We start from the raw sequence: 19,287 nt of genomic DNA, 5'->3' as shown, positions 1-19,287 counted from the left end.
CCACCAGCTTGCGGGATTCCGCAAAACCAATTTACAGTATTCCAGTGCATTCTATCTAAGCCTCCGCTAAGAGCACGAGTTGTTTGACTGGCATATCTACTCCCGACAGCAAAAGTTCAGCGGTTGTTGCCTTCCCTGGGTTCAAGTGATGTTTTGCTTTATCATTGCAAGATGCTTCTAAAGTTAACTGTTTAGGTCGCAAGAACTACTTAAAGCTTAAACATTTATGTGTTCTGTGACAAAGCGGGAATATAGTTTTCTAACAACCCTTTTCTTCTGCGAACCTTTTCTAGAGGCTGTAACCAGGCCCTGTCGTAAGATGAATGATACGTACCTGCTGCTTTTGGAGTTTTTGGATTTGAGTCTCCTTTTTTATCTGAAAGTCGAGAGGCATACGTGTGAATATGGTTGGTGGATTAAAGAAGCTGTTATATTGCCCTTAGCAGCAGCCACCAGTCAAGAATAGTTATACATAGAGCGTGTATTCACACTCACGACACGTACTTGAAACCTACGACCACTCTTAATACCGGCATGATCAATAGAAGTCCATGGAGAGTTAAGCTGCACAATCCACCTAAAACTTTCCAACAGCCAATACCGCTTCAGTGTATACAATCTAGGCCGCAAGTAATTCAGACAGTGGCTTGTCAAGAAAGCTTATACAACGTAATGCATGTTGTAATTGCCACAAACGATACATACCTTCTGATTTCTGGCTAGATGGTTTTTGGTCTGTAAGCGAGGAAGCATGCACAAAAATAGACTTGGTGGATTAAATAAAATGATATCAGGCTGAGCCCACCTACAAATCAGAGGTAGATCTAATGCTGACAGGGTTTATATAGTTGCGAGGCATGCCTGAAATCTATGACTCCGTTTGATACCAGTGGTACCAAAAAACATGAACAGAGCATTGTGTCAGGAGCTCAGGCCACGTAAGCAGCTCGATGCATAACTTCATTTAAATTGTGAATGACTATTCATTAGTATGAAGTCTACACGTGGAACAACAGGTCTTGAGCACTGTATCAATCGCAAAAAAATCGTCGATGGTCCTGATTTCCAGTAATATTTGGATTCCAGTAACTAAGCCCAACGAAATGCTCCTTACTCGTTTCGATCTCTGGCCCTCACATTTCGAGTAAAGCCTTTTGTAAAGCTGTATATTGAACACACACGCCTATGTTGTTTATCTTCTTTCACAGAAGTGACGTACAAAGCAGTATTGGTCATATTCAGTCCAGATAAGCTCAATATATATTTTGCGCATCTGGTAGTTATATTGGCAGTAGCAACGTCTTCATTCACAAATATTTACTTATATATGCAAAAGACAATTCATAAATAGGTAGAAATTGATATTTTCATCAGCTACTACTCGATTTTGTCTACACTTTTTTCAGACAGAATATCAACTCCGTCGTAATGTTGCACTGTATGGACACTCCAGGCTGTTTCTTGCCATCAGAGTCACCATCAAGCCATATTTATCTCTAACTAAATAAAATCTGCGAAACAAAATAATTCGGGAAAAGATATTTTTCGAAGTGTGGAATAGATCGGTATATAGATCCTCTTTTCAGTCTTGTATCACTCTCAAGTTTTTTAAAAGATCTCCATTCTTTTCACTTCACGTGATTTATCCTGGTAATCCAAAGCACGACCTATGAACGCAGACCACTAATGCGATAAATGCGTCACAAGTACCCGTCTCATGGCCTTATGAGACAAAGACGTTTCACGAAACATCCCTACACGTACCGCCTCTTCAGAACATTTAATGTGTCACAACCTTCTTCTTCTCATTTTTACTGCGCACATGACATGACACCCTCATATTTTTAATACCTATTTGTTTTACCCACCCTTAGGGTGAAGAATTTTAGGCCCCTATACAGCCACTTTACGTGTACACTGTTCAAATTCGTCACCATGTAGTGGTGTTCTTTGGACATCCAATGGCCCTAGCACCAATAAACAACACCAATCATCAAGCATATAATTGAGCGGTTTACCTCTCACTCCGCGGCGCGTGGTGCGCATCGTTCAGCCACAAAAACGAGCTTCCTTTCGCACACTAATGGTGTGTTATTTATGCGCACAATTTGTCGCTGGTGATACGCAAATCTTGGCGATAGCGTGTTCTCTTCCTTACCAGTAAGCCAGCCAGATGGAGCGAAGTGCACGTTCTGCGCCCCACATGTTGCGATGCTTTGGCTCGTCAAGCTGAAAATCCCGACGGGGCGCTTATGTTGGGGTAGGGGCATGTACTTACGTCGTGTGTTTTCGCCGAAAAAGATATCGTTTAGGTTACAGAGCGCACAAATGTCACCTCGACTGCCGTAGAGACCCCACCAGCAAAAAAAAAAAAAAACGCACGCTTTCAACCGCACTGATGTTACATTTGTGACACTTGTTAGTTCGCGCTCGTCCTGTGTGAATCTCCGCGTATGTTTCGTGCGTCCTTTGTGTTTGAACAGCGTGTAGAGTGGCAAGCTGTGATTCATGTTAGTCCATGCTTTTCCTGTGTTTGTTCCTTTCGTGCGTCCTTTGTGCTTGAGTAATGTGCTCGAAGTTTCAATCTGCTTCCTGTTCTTCACTTGACAATTCAATATATTGATATCGCATTGATTGTTTCGCTCTTGCGGGGAAACTGGGATTATTTTTTGTTGGCTAGTTCTACAAAGAAGTACTTATTTTCACCACTTCAGGAGGCAGTACGGGTGAGAACTCGTGCTACCTCACGAATAGACAACATGCAGTTTTTATGTCTGCAAGAAAGAGATCGAATCACGGTTTTATGGTTGCTGAAACAGAACACTTCAAGCGCAGTTGCATATTTGGCTGGCACCCGTAAACATTGTTGAACAAAGTAATGGCTTTGTATTCAAACAGTGCACACAGTATTTTTAGAACAATGATTATTTGTCAGTCGATAATACCACCAACCGGAATTAACGTAATACGCCACTGTTCAGGTGAGGATATCATTAGGTCTACCGCTAGAAACATTGTCGTCTGACTATTATTTATAAACGTGTCTCTATGAAAGCCTAGATAAAGCTGTAAGCATTCAAAATATGTAGCACTGTCACATCTCTGGACCACATATAAAATTCTGCTTCGTACGTTCTGCACGAGTGAAAAATATACAAACCTCCTTGCTTTCTGTTCATAAAATGTCGTTACCTGTCTCATTTGTGGTGTCTTTCGCGCCCTCGGAGCCACCTTCTTCTTTGCCTGTGGCTATAAAGACATTCGAATGTGTAAGAAAGTGCATCTTATAATATGAACAAGACATGGCCAACCTCATGCATAATACAAACTAGTCAGAGCGACAGTTCTTAACATGCAGTCATATCACGTAAGAACGCTGTGCGTGAAATGTGGCGGCCCACTGCCAGTAAAGGCAATTCACGCATTAACGACTAAACGCAGGTCAGGCATAGTTACGACATCAAACACCTGACAATATCCTTCTTTAAAACCAAAACATCCATCACTGGAATACCTCATCATTATTCTACTTAAAGTCATGTGCGAAGTACCCATGTTGGATATACTTACCACGACGTCACTTTGTTACCATAAGCTTCGCTTAATTTATTTTCTACCTAAATGTGCGTGTGTTCCTATCGTGTTCCAACAGAGCGTGTGTTCAACTAACATGCATGCTTAGTTTCAACTAACAACTAACATGCATGCTTACTTTGAGAATGCGTAGCACTTACCAGGTTTAGTACCACCGTCACTTTTGTTGTCCACCTCCGCATTGTTAGCTTAAAAAAAGGAAATGAAATACGCTTACAAAATGCAAAATGTACGTGATGAACCAACTGAGGCAAATGCTTTGCGTTGACCAGGTAGCCTGCTACTACTGTCGCTGTGTTTCAAGTGCACTGCTCTGCAAACTACAGTCACTACGACATTGCAACGGTCGGGTGGGAGCACAAATTCACCAAGGATACTTGCAGAGTGACTCGTTGGGCGAGTTGGTACATTCTTAACGTAGCTTATGGCGCGGAAAAAACGCAAAAAATAGTCCTTCTCTCGGGTTTTTTTTTTTTTTTTTGCTCCATAAGCTACTTTAAGGATACTTGATTGCATGCAATCAGCGTTAGAGAGTTTGAGAATTAAAGCATCAGGGAGCTTGAAAACTCACAATCTTTTTGAGCAACCAAGACGCACGCGCAGAACCCAAGCCACTCTTGGGATCTATGGTTCGCGTCGTCTTGAGACCCGAAAATCTAAAGCTAGCGTGTGCCCCCGAGACGTCTTGAGTCACCACCGAAAGGACTCAGACGCAACGTGGACCATGACATGTCTCTCGTCTCATGTAATTTCATTTCGCCACATGTGGCACCCCGTGTGCTTGACAAAACGCTGCCTGTGTTTGACTTATTTTTTATACTCATCTGCAACTCGGAACACAGCAGGCAGCTTAACCAACGCAGCCTGGACAATCAGTGTCTTCGGTCCTCAGTTCTCAAACTCTCTATTGAAAGGCTCTAGTTACTTTCTTAAGTACCTGAGCTCAACAAATCTGAGAGACCACCTGTAGACTGCATTTGTATCCCCAAATGTGCTCGTGGTTCTGTGTATTTTTCTTCCATTCTTCTATATAGTTCCCCCATTTATCCCTTCCGCCAGCGCAGTGGTAGCAAATCGTACGCGCGTCTTGTTAACCACCGTGCCTTTCCTTGCATCTCTATATATTCATATATATATATATATATATATATATATATATATATATATATATATATATATATATATATATATATATATATATATATATATATATATATATATATATATATATATATATATATATTATGACGACTCGGTTGTAGCGAGGTTTATTGGCCGTGAACTCGGGAACGAACAAGCGCAACGGACCCGACAAAGAAGCGCTCGTGCCAAGCAGATGATGATTGTCAGCCAGAACATATGATGATGATTGACTGCTGTTCAGATGAGGATGAAGCGCATAATAGATGCCTACACTGATTCCCCCCCTGTGGAAGCGGCCAGCCTGGCCGCTGCGGGCGGGTAGTCATGGTGACGAGGAACGCCGTGTGAAAAGCTTCATGCGGGAAACGTGTACAATTTCGGTGCTGCGGTAACGGCGGTCAGTTGGCACGACAAGAGGCGTCACACGATAGTTGACAGGTGAAGTCTGCTCTAAAACAACATATGGGCCGATGAATCGAGGCTGGAACTTGTCGCAGAGACCAGGTGTGCGAATTGGTGTCAATAGCAGCACCTCGTCACCCGGTCGGAATGATACCACACGATGAGAGGTGTCGTAGACGGCCTTCCTTGCTTGTTGCGTAGCTTCCGTGTTCATACGAGCGCGCTGGCGGCACTGGGCAAGGCGAGAAATATATTCTTCGCAAGAAGATGGTGATGTAGGGCCATTGCTGGTGAAGAAGGAAACATCGATAAAGAAAGTAGGTGAACGTCCGTAAACGAGATAAAACGGTGAGTAGCCTGTTGTGCGCTGAACAGCGGTGTTGTAGGCGAAAGTGAGGAACGGTAGAAGTTTATCCCAGTTTCTGTGATCCGGTTGAATGTATACGGCGATCATGTCGGCAAGGGTTCGATGAAATCTCTCGGTCAGACCATTTGTTTGAGGATGGTAGCTAGACGCCATCTTGTGTGTGGTACCAGAAACGCGAAGAACTTCACCTAAAAGCTGTGATAAGAACACCTTTCCACGGTCACTCAGAAGTACACGAGGTGCACCATGACGTAGTATTATGGCCTGAAGGACGAAGTCAGCAACTTCCGATGCTGAACCAGTAGCTACTGAAGTTGTCTCGGCGTAGCGTGTCATATGGTCTACGGCGGTGACTATCCATCTATTTCCAGCACCAGTAACAGGAAGGGGTCCATAAAGATCGACACCGACGACCTCGAAAGGTGTTGTAGGGCACGTCATTGGCTGTAACTGACCAGCTGGGGGAGATGTCGGAAGTTTGCGAAGTTGGCATGGAGAGCAGGAACCCACGTACTTTGCTACGCTGGTAGAAATCCCAGGCCAATAAAAGCGGCTTCGAATGCGGTCGTAGGTTTTTTGAAAGCCTAGGTGGCCAGCAGTTAAATCGTCATGAAAGGCGTTAAGTACATGATGTTGAAGAGCGCGTGGCAGAACAGGTACCCAGCGTGTGCCGTCAGGATGATATATGTGACGATACAGCACACCGTCCTGAAACTTGAAGTGCTCGAGTTGTCGACGAAGGCGTGCATTGGGTGGACGCGTAGCTCCTGAAAGGTGGTCTATAATGCGCCGACAATACGGGTCAGCCTGCTGGTGAGAACTGAAGGGTTGTTCATCGTCGATTGGCGGTTGGTACAGCGAGGCGAGCAAGGCAACAGAAGTGGGAGTCACGTCCGCACTGGTGTCGTTGGAGGTGGCAGCTGGAGTGTCGAACGACGCTGTAGGTAGTGGGCAACGAGAAAGAGCGTCGGCGTCTTGATGTTTTTTGCCCGATTTATAAATAATCTCAAACTGATACTCCTGCAGGCGTAAAATCCAACGACCCAAGCGTCCGGACAAGTTCTTCATTGTAGAAAGCCAGCATAAGGCGTGGTGGTCCGTTACGATGGTGAATTGACGGCCGTACAGATAAGGACGGAACTTTTGTATGGACCAAACCACAGCGAGGCACTCCTGCTCAGTGATGGTATAGTTTTTTTCGGTAGAAGTTAGCACTCGGCTAGCATATGCGATGACCCTTTCCCGTCCAGAGTTATCGCGTTGGAGGAGAACAGCACCTATACCGCAGCCGCTGGCGTCGGTATGCAGGAGTGTTGGGGCGGTGTCATCAAAATGGCAGAGTACAGGCTCTGACGTCAAAGCTTTCTTCAATAGGTGAAACGCCGACTGACATTCCTCGGACCACACAAAGGGTGCATTAGATGCAAGTAGTTTGTGAAGTGGCGCAGCTATTGAAGCGAAATTTTGTATGAAGCGACGAAAATATGATGCGAGGCCAAGAAAACTTCTCAAATCCTTAAGTCTTGTGGGGCATGGAAATCGAAGGACGGCAGCGATCTTTTCGGGGTCAGGGCGAATACCGTCCTTGCTGACGACATGACCGAGAACCTTGATGGATTTGGTGGCGAAACGGCACTTCTTAGTGTTGAGCTGCAGACCCGCACCGGCGAGGCATGTTAGGACGTCATCCAAGCGGCTCAGGTGCTGAGAAAACGTTGATGAAAAGATGATAATGTCATCAAGGTAGCAGAGACACGTCTTCCATTTCAGACCACGCAGGACGGTGTCGATCATGCGTTCAAACGTCGCGGGCGCATTGCAGAGCCCGAAAGGCATCACGTTAAATTCGTATAGGCCATCGGGGGTTGCAAATGCCGTTTTTTCTTTGTCGTCATCGTGCATGGGAATTTGCCAATATCCCGAACGCAAATCAAGGCTTGAAAAGTATTCGGCGCCTTGCAGTGAATCAAGGGCGTCGTCGATGCGTGGCATGGGGTATACGTCCTTGCGTGTGATGTTGTTAAGTGCCCGGTAATCAACGCAAAAGCGCACGGAGCCATCTTTTTTTCGTACCAAAACAACAGGGGATGACCAAGGGCTAGTTGATGGACGAATTATTTCTCGTTGGAGCATGTCAGCGACGTTTTCCTCGATGATTTTTCGCTCAGCGAGAGACACGCGGTACGGGCGGCGATGTACAATAGATGTTCCCTCCGTCTGAATGCGATGCGCTGCAGTGGTAGTTCGGCCCAACGTTGAGGAGCAGGTGTCGAAAGAATCGGCGTGTTTCGTTAATAACGCAAGCAACTGCTGCGCCTGCATAGCTGTTAAGTCATCACTGATAAGAGCTGTGAAGGGAGAGGATGAGGCAGGCTTACTCATAGAACGGTCGTTGGTAGAGGCAGGGTTAAGTGGCGTGACGCTGACAGGCTCAGCATCCACAACACAGGCTACTGCAGTGCCCTCTGGCAGGAGAACTTTCTCTGGCGTTTCATTCGTAGCAATGACGAGCGCGGAGCCATGGTGAAAGCGTACGACACCTGATGCAAGGGCTATGCCTTTTGCGACGCAAGTCGACGAAGGGGACACCAAGACGTCACCGTGGTCGATGTCCTTAGAAATCAGGGTCACAATTCGTTCTTGGTGTGGCGGTAGTTCGAGATCTTCGCGAGCGAACAGGCGTAGAGGCTTGTAGACGCCTTCGTCGAACATGGAGTCCGTATTAGTTAGGTGCAGAATCCGTTCACCACAACATATAGCGGCTGAAGAAGAAGATAGGAAGTCCCACCCTAGAATCAGCTGGTGAGAGCACCGGGTAAGCACAGTGAACTCGATGTAATGCAAAATGTCATCAATAAACACACGAGCAGTACAAAGAGCAAAAGGGCGGATAGCGTTCCCCTGGGCTTCGACTAGATTGGGTCCATTATAAGGTGTCATTACTTTCTTCAGGCGTTTGCACAAATCATACCTAATCACAGAAACTGTAGCACCGGTGTCCACCAAAGCGTCCACGAGAACTCCTTCCACCGTAACAGAAACCATGTTGAACGGGCGTGCTGGAGGAATATGAGTCCTACTGTTACATGCAGTTTCTCCTCCGAAAACTGCATCATTTAGTTTTCCGACCGGTTATCAGTAGTAAACGAGGCTGGCCGAAGAGGAGAGGAGGAGCGACGGAAGGGCGAAGGTGATCGGCGTCGGCTTGAACGGTAAGTGTTCCGCGTCTCAGTCGACGCGGGCGGAGATGGAGACCGCTGCTGTCCAGATGAATAACGCCGAGCGTAAGAGTCCCCTCTGGAAAAGTCCCGTTCGCGCATGTCGTACCCGCGACGCTCGTCCTGCTGGCGCTTGCGGCAGAAGCGCGATATATGGCCACGATATCCACAGTAAAAGCATGTTGGGCGAGACGGGCGCCAAGGCGGGTAGTAAAGGGCGTTCGGCACACCGGGAGATAGCGCACTCAAGTGGACTGACGGAGGTTCGGGTGGGATTGGCCGGAAGTGGACCGGTGGTGCAGCAGCAACCGGCGTGAATGATGGCAGCGGTGAAGTAGAGTTTACGTTGCGAGGAGGCGCGGCCGCAACTTGCGCGTACGTTGGAGGGCTAGACGGAGGTGGCTGGACGTAGGCTGGACCGGTGAATGATGTTAGTTCCTCCCTTACGATGTCACGGAGGGCCATGCTTGAAGGCTGTGTGACAGATGGAGAAGGTTTTGAGATACCCATTGATTGAAGTTCTTCTCGTATGATCTCCCGTATCATGTCACGCAGGTCCCGGTCTGCTGCACGGTGTTCACTATTGCCCGACTGAAGGCGAACAGAATCAAGTTCGTCGAGACGCTGACACGTAGAGACGACGTCCGTGACAGTAGAAGGATTCTGGGCAACAAGGGCATTGTAGGCAATGCTTCCGATGCCCTTCAGGATGTGGCGCAGTTTGTCCGACTCGGACATCGAAGAATTGACGCGCCGGCAAAGCGCGAGGACATCCTCGATATAAGATGTGTATGACTCGCCGGGATGTTGTTGGCGAGTATCTAGGGCCCTCCTCGCTAGAGCGGATCGAACGGCTGGTGTGCCGAATACTTGGCGAAGCTGCTGCTTGAAGGCAGGCCAGTCGGTGAGGTCGATCTCATGGTTCAAGAACCATGTCTTGGCAACGCCCGTGAGATAAAGCGATACTCGGCGGAGCTTGTTAGAGTCGTCCCAGTGATTAGTTGCGCTGACCCGCTCGTAGTTATCGAGCCAGTCCTCCACATCTTCGCCGCGGAGACCAGCGAAGATCGGAGGGTCACGCTGGTGGTTTACGATGTAAAGAGGAGGGGCTTGCGGCGCAGTGACGGCTTGCGGCGCAGAGACGGCTTGCGGCGCAGAGACGGGAGCCGAAAGGGCATCCACCCACTCACTCTGAGACATGTTGGCGGACTGAGGGTCCAAGCGGCGGCCTGAACGGAGCTCCAGCGAGTAGGCGTTGTAAGTAGAGGTACTGGGAACGTCAATCCACCTCCACCACGTATGACGACTCGGTTGTAGCGAGGTTTATTGGCCGTGAACTCGGGAACGAACAAGCGCAACGGACCCGACAAAGAAGCGCTCGTGCCAAGCAGATGATGATTGTCAGCCAGAACATATGATGATGATTGACTGCTGTTCAGATGAGGATGAAGCGCATAATAGATGCCTACAATATATATATATATATATATATATATATATATATATATATATATATATATATATATATATATATATATATATATATATATATATATATATATATATATATATATATTTAAATGCTCAAGCTTGTATCTGGAGAGCTTTTCGAATGTCAAGTATAATTCGTTGGACGCAATCCTACTCATCAATGATTATTTTCTGCTGTTTTTAGGCAGCAGTAGACATCGCAAAACCTACAAATTTAGTACCATTTCATTCACCAGGACAATGGATATGATCCACTAGCTACCAGAAAGCTCAACTATGTTCCTCTCCATATATATATATATATATATATATATATATATATATATATATATATATATATATATATATATATATATATATATATATATATCCTGACGAAGGCCGTGGCACGGCCGAAACGTAGAGTAAACAATTATCAAATTTTCGTAAGTGTGCTCCTTTATTCATATATATATATATATATATTGCCGGAAATGAAGCCACTTTTAACACTGCCCACTACCCCAAAAACTGTCCGCAAAGCACGTCACTCATCGTCAAACTTGCCACCCTCTTGACGATCCCAGCAGGCTGAGAACGACGAGGTCCTTGTTCCACCACGTGAAAGACAGAGTGGTCACGTATGGTGAAGTTTTTGTACATTACCATTGTGAAATTGAAGTACTCGGCCTCCGACAAGTCGCTTAAAAAGGGAACACCGATGCAATTATTACAGACGCACAAAATCTTCACATTCATGTTGTATAGTCGCAACTAACCAAATGTTTGTTCACCACAATGCAAAGCTTGTAGGGAGGCTAAAGCTAACTTGGGCCGCATTACCTGAGCATGTCCCGCAGTGACATACACCCGCGAACACAGCACCAACGCTACGTTTAGGATAACCAGGCCCAAACATTTGGACGGCTGTAAGTGTGGTTATGAGCATGCTAGATGAGAAAAATGTGCGCATCTATATGACACATAAATGGAATTTAATGTTCGTGCGTATGAGGTTATGTTTTCCTACAACAAATTAAGCAAACACAAATGAGGACTGATGACTTTGACTACAATAGAGCTAAACTGAGGACGTAATTTACGTAAATAAAACAAAAATAAGTCTTGGCGGCCGCTGTAATCGATGAACAAGTCTATATAATATAGGTAATTAGTCTGAACGATTTGATTAACGATTTCGGTAACTATTTTGATTTGATTCATAATTTGTCGCAAATTTTATTCAAAAACTGCCGGCTTTTTTAGTATATACCAAGAAACTCTAAGTGAATTGCATCTATTGTGCACTTAGGTACAATTTTTTATGAATGTCTTGCGCTGTAGAATATGTCTTAGACATTATTTTAGGAGAAATACCAGGACAATGTACTCACCTGATTCTGTTTTATGTTTAAGAACTATCTCAGCTATGCTGGTCCCGGTCGCAGCCACTGAGAAAAAAAACGAAACAAAGAGATTGTGGTAGTTATGCTCTTGTCTCGTAGAATTCAAATGATAGGCATAATGGTTTGTGTGTTTTCGTTTTCATCTTTCAACGTGTTCTCGAAATCTTGAAAAAGTATGCCGATGTTACAACGCGCCCATATCTTTACCCTTCTAGAACACTACGCATCACATTTGTAGTTCTCACTACAACGCTAACTTCATTCTCCCAACCTTAACCTTTTAGCCTTTTATATGATCGCCACATGCGTCAGAATTCATATGACAGATGTATATGGAACCACAAAGTCGCACAGCTATTCAAGGTGTCAGTGAACTATACAAGGCAATGGCAATGTGTCATGTGTTACACACGGGGAATTCTGTAGTATATTGCGTCAATGTACGCTGAAATCATTGTCGCGCCATGGACTGTTAAAACATTACTGCTGAACAGCAGACCTCCCCAATTCTAGATATTTTCGTCTGTTCTCCTTCCTCTTATATTACGCAGATCTCATAAATGGTTTTTTTAGGCAGGACACATGTGCATTTATTCCATCGTGGGCCTGATCCCGTCCTTCACCGTAATAGGGTGAAGGATGGGGAAGACAGAAATGTGATGATGAAAAGCAGGGATGTTCACCAGAAAGTTTTGCTGCTTTGAGCAGGGGCAGGGCTAAGGAGATACTGAGAAGTAAGCAAAGTAAGAATTGGTAATAGATGAAGGAGGAAACATACACATGAACTCCCAAGCACACACACGCGCGTACGCACGCACTCACACAGACACACAGACGACACACACATGGTGGAGTGTCATAATCGTTCAGCGAGACCGGTCGCTCAACTTCAACAGCACTTTCGTCACCTTCTGGCATGAAGCTCGATCTTTTAAGCATTCAATGACTGATTGATCATTGTACTTAAAAAGCTACAGGTAATGTTGGCCCCTTATACCGGCTGTGATATAAACGTGGAATCAGCCGCACTTACAAATGGGTGCAATGAATTCGTACTGCTCGACTCCAACAACAGGAACAAATATCTTGTATTGATATGAGTAAATGGTATCCAAAGGCACCCGTCTACTATAATGTAAATCAGCCTCCGATACAGCATCACGGTCAGCTATTTCCCCATGGTACATGGTAGCAGTTTGCAGAAACCACTGCATTAACTCACACACAACAGTGCTCTTGCCGCACACGTACACACTTTAAGAATTAGGCTTTAACTTGTAGTATTTATCACACAAAAAAAAGATGATGCTTGCTCATCAAAAATTACTGGCTTTACTGTCATGCCTGAAAGATGAATGTGTCTCCGAAATCTGCAGACCTTCACTTATGCATAATGACACTGTTTTCCACATGCGTGTATAAACGCTTCTCTTGCAAGAATTTTTGTAGGACGAAGTATCGTTAAAACTATAATCTGGTTTTTGAAGCACAAGTGATTCAGAGCGTCAACCACGGCACGCAGCAGCAGCCATCATGGCAGTCGGGAACGTCGGTGTGGGTTTGAAACTTAGGAGTGGTTGCGCGCGCTCGTGTGGCTAAGTTGTCAATGGTACAACGCGGATTCGTGTTGTGAATAAATTGGTCTGATTGTAGTTAGAGTGCTTTCTTCAAAGCGTCACCACAGTGTTCGAACAACTGCATTCTCTCAACATGGGCGTAGGAATTTATTGGGGATAAGAGAGAGAAAAAGAATATAAAAAAGGTAACATTTTAAAAAAGGCCAGAGGCAGTGCTGGATGAGTTTGATCAAAATCTATAAAATAAAAAAGATAGCCGCAAAATAAATTTGTGCCGTTATGCACCAAATATTTCGTTTCACAGTCGCTCAACTTACTTGAACTCCCCACTTGCGTTGCTATCATGGTTCCAACTGAAAATAGACAAACGCGATATCTGTTGATTTTCCTTGGCCTACACAGCATCGTAAAAACCTAAAAAGCTACAACACTCAGCTGTCAACGTATTAAAACATCATCAGACTAAGAATCAACCGACGGACGGATGGGCTGATCTTGTGATCATCGGAACGCGTGTTTTACGCTAAGTTTAGACAATGCCAGTATTTGCCAGATGCGTACAGTACTCCGTGTTGACCATACGTACGCTCGTCCCAGAAACGGCTTCATTTTGCCGTTACGAACTATTTCAACTCGGCATTCTCAAAGAGATGTTTTCCTCTAACATTAGACAGCGTAGCTGTACTGCTTTTCGTTGTACCGTTAAGCCCGAAACATATGCAACGTTTTAACAGCGTTTTCTCGGCGCCGCTTACCTCGGCGCCATCGCGTCAACGCCGCCAGAGAGGGTGGCGAACCATACGAGCAGCGCCAAGGCCAGCGTCAGCTCAGCGTCGCAGAGTGTGTCGAAGAGAATGAACCCGAGACCACGCAAAGCAGAGTGCAGTGTCAGTCAATGCAGCAACAAGAAATATTCCTGAAAACCGGTTTCTTGTATTTGCAGTTCTGTGGTGAGAAAAACAAATCGCAGTACCACAGAAAACACGTTTTTCATTTATAGCGCCAGCTGTTGAGCACATGAATTACCAGAAACTTACAAAATACGGCCCCTGAGCTTTGAATTTGTTGTACATCTCTTAGGCCACGTATTCAGCCAATACACTCAGGCCGGCCAACCCTGCGAATGCACTTGAGTACGGCGCTCGAAAATTTTTCAGAGAAATCCCGAGCGCTTCCTGTCAAAGCTTCTGAGGAACAATCTAAGTCAAATATAAGCATCAGTTGAGAATTTCCGGATCACACAGAACCCCGCAACGACATAATAGATTCGAGACGGGCGGCAGCCATTTTGACAGCAGCAAACGATGCTGTTACGCAGCAGGAGTCACAAGTAGCCATGCGCTGATTGGTTCTCCATTCGTAGACTTGCTTCCGGCGTCGGCGCTGGCGCTGTATGTGAATCGTCCAGAAGAGAATAAACAATTGTATTGGGCCAGTTGGTATGAATCCATAAGAGGACGTTTCGGCCACCGTCACCGGCAGCGTCGACGCCGAGTGACACCAGTGTACGAAACGCAGGAAAAGCGCCGGAAAAACGCAGCATATGTTTCGGGCTTTATGCGCTTGCAAACGCCATCAACATCATGAATTACATATACTTATCAAGCGCGTGCAGTGCGACAACTTGGCCAGGGTGTCCTCCCGTCCCCTTCACCTTCCACTTCGCTCGCGCAACACGTGCGCCCCTGACCCGCACTCTCCCGCTGCGCCAATTTCTCCAGCATGGAGTGCGACATATCGGATGTACTAGAAAGAGTACAAAGTGAGAGAGTAGAAAAAGAGTACAAGGGAGAAAAAGAGAGAGACACAAAGAGACAGAAAGGTGTGCATACAAAGATGGAAAGAGAAGAAAGAAAAAAGGAAGACAGAGAAAGCGTTTGCGCAGAGCGAGAAATACACGGAAAGAAACGTAATGATCAAGATAAAATACAGAAAGCAATAAAAATAAAAGCAAAAAACAGAGACAAACAAAAAAGAAAAAGACAGAAAAAGAGGACGGAAAGAAAGAGAGGAGTGAAAGAAAGAAAGGGATTTGAGCACAGGAAGTGCGTGAATGGTAGAGAAGAAAGAAAGAAAGTAATGAAAACACCGGAAGCGTGAGAGTGGTAGAGAGAAACATAGAGAAAGAGAGAAACATAGGAACATGAAGGCAAGAAAGAGGTAGAAAAACTGAGAGGAAGAGAAAGAAAAAAAAAGGCACAAAGTATTCGTCCTTTCGTCTATCAGGAGCCTTGGTGATTATAAAGGAGTTCGGGCTCACGCCGAAAAGTTTTGTTGCTGTTGTTCTTAGAGCACCTTCATGATGTAAAGCGAGCGTGCACACGCGCTAGGAGAAGCCTTCTTTTTCTCGTTCTTCAAGGACCTTGATGATGACAAGTGAGCGGGAAAAATCACCGCCCAAACACTCCGTACAAATGGGTAATCATCGAAAGCTAAATCCATCGGGCCCGGTGCTTAGCAGTAGGCTCAACCCGACGTGGCACTGAAGTTTTTCACAATTATTGGTTACATGTTCGTGCTCCTTAATGAGGTTTGAGACACGTTTGGCTTGGGATTACTGCATGCAGTGCTTATTTTTCATGCCGCACATTGTGCCTCGCGTGATCATGTCCATAAAGGAGTGTAATGGCGGTTGAATGCGTCTCGCAATGCGTTAATCATAGTGGTTGTTCTCGAATCACAGGTGGTCACAGACGTCGCCGCCGAAGCCAATGTGCCGCTGTAGAAACTCCTACCGAAAGCGGCCGTTCGCACAATGAAAGCACTCCCCCCATTATCACGTTGACGCCAGAACCATGGACTTTTTTTATGCACACTAGAGGGAACTCTGGCGCTAGTGTCTATGGGAGCTGCGACGCACGGCACTTCAATTAGCATGTGAATCATGGGTAGTACACACATTTGTCTAATCTTCGTACTTCTGGCCTGCTTCCTGCAGCGTGTGTTCGTGTGGCTTGGAGCTATTTTCTCACGAAACGAAAATCAGCAAATGTTCAATGGTTACGCTTCACTACCTTAATATTTTAGGCTTACCATTTCGAATCGGGTCACAAAATTCAAATGGGTTTGTTCTTTCTTTGAAAACAAAAACCGTAACCAGCAATAAACGAAGCCGCAAGTAAGATTCGCTACCCGCAAGTACGAAGCAAATGTGTGTACTACCCATCATTCCCATTGTCGCTGAACGATCGCAGCGCCAGAGTCCCCTCTAGTTAGTTTTAGTAAACTTCATGGACAAAACGACCCTCTGTCAATTTTAGTAAACTCTATGGACAGAACCACGTTACAAGGTTTTGACATCGCGAGCGAACTCAGTGGCGTTGTTTGCAGGATCCGCCTCCCACCGGCGCCTGCATTCCCGTTCGTGAATTGGCGCTACTTGGAAGGCTCCCGGATCATCGGTACGCAGTTGCTGCCGTCACTCGGCCTGCAGGGCCCGTATTTGTGCCCGGACTGCACCACCGGCCCCGCGAATGCGAGCTCTCTCACGTTTCCACTTTCGACGCTCTTCTAGAGTTGTCCGTGGTACACCCGTATAGAAGGTTTCAGGTAAAACTGTTTCGCACGCGCTCGGTGCCACGGATGCAACGTGATGGACAACGTCAGTCACTCGCAAACGCAACCAATTGCGATTGTGCTTGGGTACGACGCACCTGATGACGTAACCGATAGCACAGCCAATGGTGACCGCTGGTGACACCACTTCCGAACGGATTTTCCTTTCTCCTATAGCTATATACAGCTTTCGTTGTAAAAACAGAAAAGGAAAAAAAAGAAGTAAATAACAAGAAAACAGAAGAGAAACAAGAGAGGCTGCTAAGTTCCGGGCTTCCTTCAGGTTTAGCCCCCCTGTAGTGTGAAGTCGCCTTAATTTCCTTTCGCCTATACAAAGACATTTGACTCAAGCTACAAAGGACTGAAGGCCCACTAACCACGTATTGCACTGCAAATGTATCGAATCAGCGACTGACCACATTGTAACTGAAATCAATTACTGTGCACTGTGGCACAACCGCAAACTCTTGAGAGAAATGAAAGTTGATCGCTATTGCAAACGTCTGTATGAAAGGCAGTCAGAATAACCCAAGCACTCAACACGGAAACTAGTTGCCCTTATTGTTCCTTAAATATCGCAGCTTCGGCATACGTCCGGCGCTTAGGAACATCTATGTTTTGAGCAAGCATGCATGGTAGTTGGAATAAGTTCGCAACAAAAGCAACTCCACTTACGCATGGCCTTCCCCATAGCTCCCATTCCACCTCCCATGCCCATGCCCATGCCCATTCCCATGCCCATTCCCATCGGGTCCATCATTCCACCGTATCCACCTGTAAAGACAAAGCAAGTCGTCAATGCCACTGATTGAAAATACTTGTTGTTAAAAGCGTTCAGCAAGCAATTGTTGGGACGTTAGAAATATTGGTTATTATAACACGGTTTACTTCAAAGTGTGCTAAAACGTTGTTACGAATAACTTATGATTAATTGTGAAGTGTATTTTTGTTGCCAAATCACCTGCCGCACAAAATCTCAAGCCACGGCACATTCTTATACTTGAATAACTAAGCTGAACACGTAATTATCAAAGTACATTCAATTATCTCAATAAAAGATCAAAAACCAATCTGCCTCTTTCGTCTTTTAAGCTGAGTTACTATGCTTCTGATAACACAAACATACTGTTTACACAATTGTTGCGTCACAACTTTTAAAGTAGCGCATATTTGTAAAAAGTTAATTTTTGTTTCTGAGCTTCTGAAAATGTACAAACATTCAAAATTTTGGTGTAGAAAAAATTGTCTCTGTTCAGTCCGGCTCAGAAAAGTTGTTGAGTAGTTCATTCTTCTTTTCTCTAAACATAAATTTAATTTTTTTTCATTATGCAAGAGCTTGTAATTCCTGGGTAAACCAATATTTCCAAAAAAAAAACACTTCCCGTGTTTGTTTCTAACACATTACGCTGTGCAATTAGCAAAACAATTCAAAACCATGAAAAGATTTATTGTCATATATTCTCAACGGAACTTCTTTTTTGAAAAACCCACAATTTTTCGTCTCTAAGATAATTAATCTTGATGCATATCTCAAGATCTCAGTTCTTGGCACTGCGTATATAAACACCTAAAATGCTGCCAAGTTATTTTCATTTCGTGTGGTCGGATAGCTTGGTATGAGTGGAGCGGCGATATTCATACGTTCAGTAGTATTTCTCACTGAAAACAATTAGTTCAGTTTTCGCTGCTTAACACAATTGGAGGGTGTTTCAAAACTGCCGTTCTAATCAGCGCAAAGCAATCAACATCGGAACATATTTATCATTTTTTACTGTTTGATACAATCTTTGGGTATACACAAAAGTAAAGCTTGAAATAGCATCCCTGTTCACTGTGTGATAGGTGCACTGAAGTATAACTGGGCACGAATTCAGACAGATGTATATGTATAGAAGTCTCAAACGCGAAAAGCATTTGTACATTATGTCCCGGAAAATTCAGAATGAAGCAATGCAAGTAGGTTTATGTCGATCCGACACGATGTCATGGTTGTCAGTGCTCTCTCCATCGAAGGCAGTAGAGGACCGGTGCGTTTTGTCTGAACAATAGTTGCGTACACACAAGTAATTGAAAATTGGTCACTGGCTTAATGACATTTTTAGGTATTATGAAGGTATTATTCGGTGGGACAAATGTACGTGCACTAAAACTGTTCTCTATTGCATCTTCTGGAGAATAAGTATTCCACTAACGCACTATGATTAATTTTAGAAACATTATTGACCAAGTGCACATTATATAAGAGCTTGCAGTATTATATAAAGGTAGAACTTTTTTTATACCCCATGGCAAGCAACAAACAAACACTTGACATTTTGGCATTTTTGTGGGTGTCGATACTATCTTGAAAGCTTAGCGACAGGCGTATAGATAACCTAGAAGCAACCTTGTGCACTTAGTGCAGACTTCTTTGTAGTGTATCACCATGAACATTTTTGGGCAGCGTTTTGGCTTCAAAATTCATAAATATATCCACTACTCGACTAAAGTTCAATATTTTTAACAGCTATATTGTCGTAAATTACTAGTACGCATTCAGAGGAGTATCAACTTAT

The 19,287-nt window shown here is 44.8% G+C and overlaps 1 protein-coding gene across 1 annotated transcript in view; it reads right to left on the bottom strand.

The window, feature by feature from the left end:
- Positions 1–334: 334 nt before the first annotated feature.
- LOC142790841 (uncharacterized) overlaps positions 335–19,287 on the bottom strand; it is a gene marked incomplete at its 3' end in the record, with an annotated part of 32,120 nt that continues 13,167 nt past the window's right edge. The window contains exons 10-16 of the mRNA XM_075885369.1: positions 17,408–17,506; positions 13,495–13,530; positions 11,589–11,645; positions 3,735–3,782; positions 3,193–3,249; positions 706–735; positions 335–376 (exon numbers count right to left, since the gene is read on the bottom strand). Coding sequence (XP_075741484.1) covers positions 335–376; positions 706–735; positions 3,193–3,249; positions 3,735–3,782; positions 11,589–11,645; positions 13,495–13,530; positions 17,408–17,506 — 369 coding nt within the window. The remainder of the gene's footprint in view (positions 377–705; positions 736–3,192; positions 3,250–3,734; positions 3,783–11,588; positions 11,646–13,494; positions 13,531–17,407; positions 17,507–19,287) is intronic.

This window comes from Rhipicephalus microplus, unplaced genomic scaffold (assembly GCF_043290135.1).
Source record: "Rhipicephalus microplus isolate Deutch F79 unplaced genomic scaffold, USDA_Rmic scaffold_132, whole genome shotgun sequence".
Classification (NCBI taxonomy): Eukaryota; Metazoa; Arthropoda; class Arachnida; order Ixodida; family Ixodidae; genus Rhipicephalus; species Rhipicephalus microplus.
The sequence above is the reverse complement of the archived record's forward strand: the minus strand, read 5'-3'. Positions and strand labels throughout refer to the sequence as shown.